Source organism: Nansenia antarctica (assembly GCF_963989245.1).
Source record: "Nansenia antarctica genome assembly, chromosome: 4".
Classification (NCBI taxonomy): Eukaryota; Metazoa; Chordata; class Actinopteri; order Argentiniformes; family Microstomatidae; genus Nansenia; species Nansenia antarctica.
In genome coordinates this window covers 709,503-711,315 of record NC_137689.1, presented here as the reverse complement: position 1 = coordinate 711,315, position 1,813 = coordinate 709,503, and the positions used below count along the sequence as shown (strand labels likewise).

The 1,813-nt window shown below is 50.6% G+C and overlaps 1 protein-coding gene across 1 annotated transcript in view; it reads left to right on the top strand.

Annotated features, from left to right (window-relative positions):
- Nucleotides 1-627: 627 nt before the first annotated feature.
- cadm1a (cell adhesion molecule 1a) overlaps nucleotides 628-1,813 on the top strand; it is a gene marked incomplete at its 5' end in the record, with an annotated part of 195,872 nt that continues 194,686 nt past the window's right edge. Inside the window, one exon of the mRNA XM_080528057.1 lies at nucleotides 628-709. Coding sequence (XP_080384183.1) covers nucleotides 628-709 — 82 coding nt within the window. The remainder of the gene's footprint in view (nucleotides 710-1,813) is intronic.

Genomic DNA, 1,813 nt, shown 5'->3' with positions numbered 1-1,813 from the left:
TTATGTACAACTTACAGAGAGAGAGAGAGAGAGAGGGGTAGAGACAGACAGAGAGAGGGGTAGAGAGAGAGTCTGACTGCTTAACTCTCAACTTCTGTTGCAGCTTGGCACATTCCACATTTGGAGCACACAGCTAGGCCCCCGGGTCTCCATAGCAACGACTTTCTACTTTTTTTCCCATGTCTTGTTTTTGTTGTTTTTCCATTTTTTAAATATTTCTGTTAGCTGTCATGTCGTCCCAAAAATGAGCTAATTACAGCCGCGGACATGTGGCGTGCTGTGCAGAGTGACAGGAGGTCTCTGATGGTGGCTGATGGATTAGCACGCTTGTTTATTTTTTACCGCCCAAAGTGTTTATTTATTAATTCCTGAAGCATTGATGCCTGCCGTAATTCTTTAATGAGTCATACCGATGTGGGCAAACACACTTTCTCTCTCCTTCTCTCCTTCTCTTTTTTAAGCTTTTGAGGATTTGGATAAACAAAACAATACCTTACCTGGAGGCTAACAGGCCCCTGCTGATTAGCGTTAGCTGCAGCTGTTCTGAAGACCACAGCAGAGAGAGAGAGAGACAGACAGAGAGAGAGGTAGAGAGAGAGAGGTAGAGACAGACCACCTTATGGCACGATGACTAATGAGGGGTATTTCTGTATCGCCTTCCGAGTCTTTGAGCGACGTGACACAGAGGCGTCGCTGTGGAGACTCGGCCGTAGGAGGTCAAAGGTCATCTTGATAAGCCTTGAGAAAGCTAGGGCTGTCACTGCCATGAAATGTAACAAAAGAAAAAATAATAATATAATAATTGTCAGACAAATAACCGCTATTCCCGGTCCCGAGAGCCCGACTATAACGTTTGTTGTTTGTGTCCAAGTCAAACAGAAATGGTCTAATCCGGTGTCGTAAATGGTAAATGGACTGACTTATATAGCGCCTTATTCCAATGCGCTTTACAACGGCCTCTCATTCACACACACATTCACACACCAATGGCGGCAAGCTGCCATGCAAGGTGCCGGCCCGCTCACTGGGAGCAATTTGGGGTTCAGTGTCTTGCCCAAGGACACTTCGACATGTGGCCAGCCGGGGCTTGAACCGCCGATCTGCCAACCTTGCGATCATTAGACGGCGGCTCTACCTCCTGAGACACAGCCTCTACCTCCTGAGACACAGCCTCTACCTCCTGAGACACAGCCTCTACCTCCTGAGACACAGCCTCTACCTCCACCAGCCTCTACCTCCTGAGACACAACCTCTACCTCCTGAGACACAGCCTCTACCTCCTGAGACACAGCCTCTACCTCCACCAGCCTCTACCTCTTGAGACACAGCCTCTACCTCCTGAGACACAGCCTCTACCTCCTGAGACACAGCCTCTACCTCCTGAGACACAGCCTCTACCTCCTGAGACACAGCCTCTACCTCCTGAGACACAGCCTCTACCTCCTGAGACACAGCCTCTACCTCCTGAGACACAGCCTCTACCTCCTGAAGACACAGCCTCTACCTCCTGAGACACAGCCTCTACCTCCTGAGACACAGCCTCTACCTCTTGAGACACAGCCTCTACCTCCTGAGACACAGCCTCTACCTCCTGAGACACAGCCTCTACCTCCTGAGACACAGCCTCTACCTCCTGAGACACAGCCTCTACCTCCTGAGACACAGCCTCTACCCCTCCTGAGACACAGCCTCTACCTCCTGAGACACAGCCTCTACCTCCTGAGACACAGCCTCTACCTCCTGAGACACAGCCTCTACCTCCTGAGACACAGACTCTACCTCCTGAGACACAGCCTCTACCTCCTGAGACACA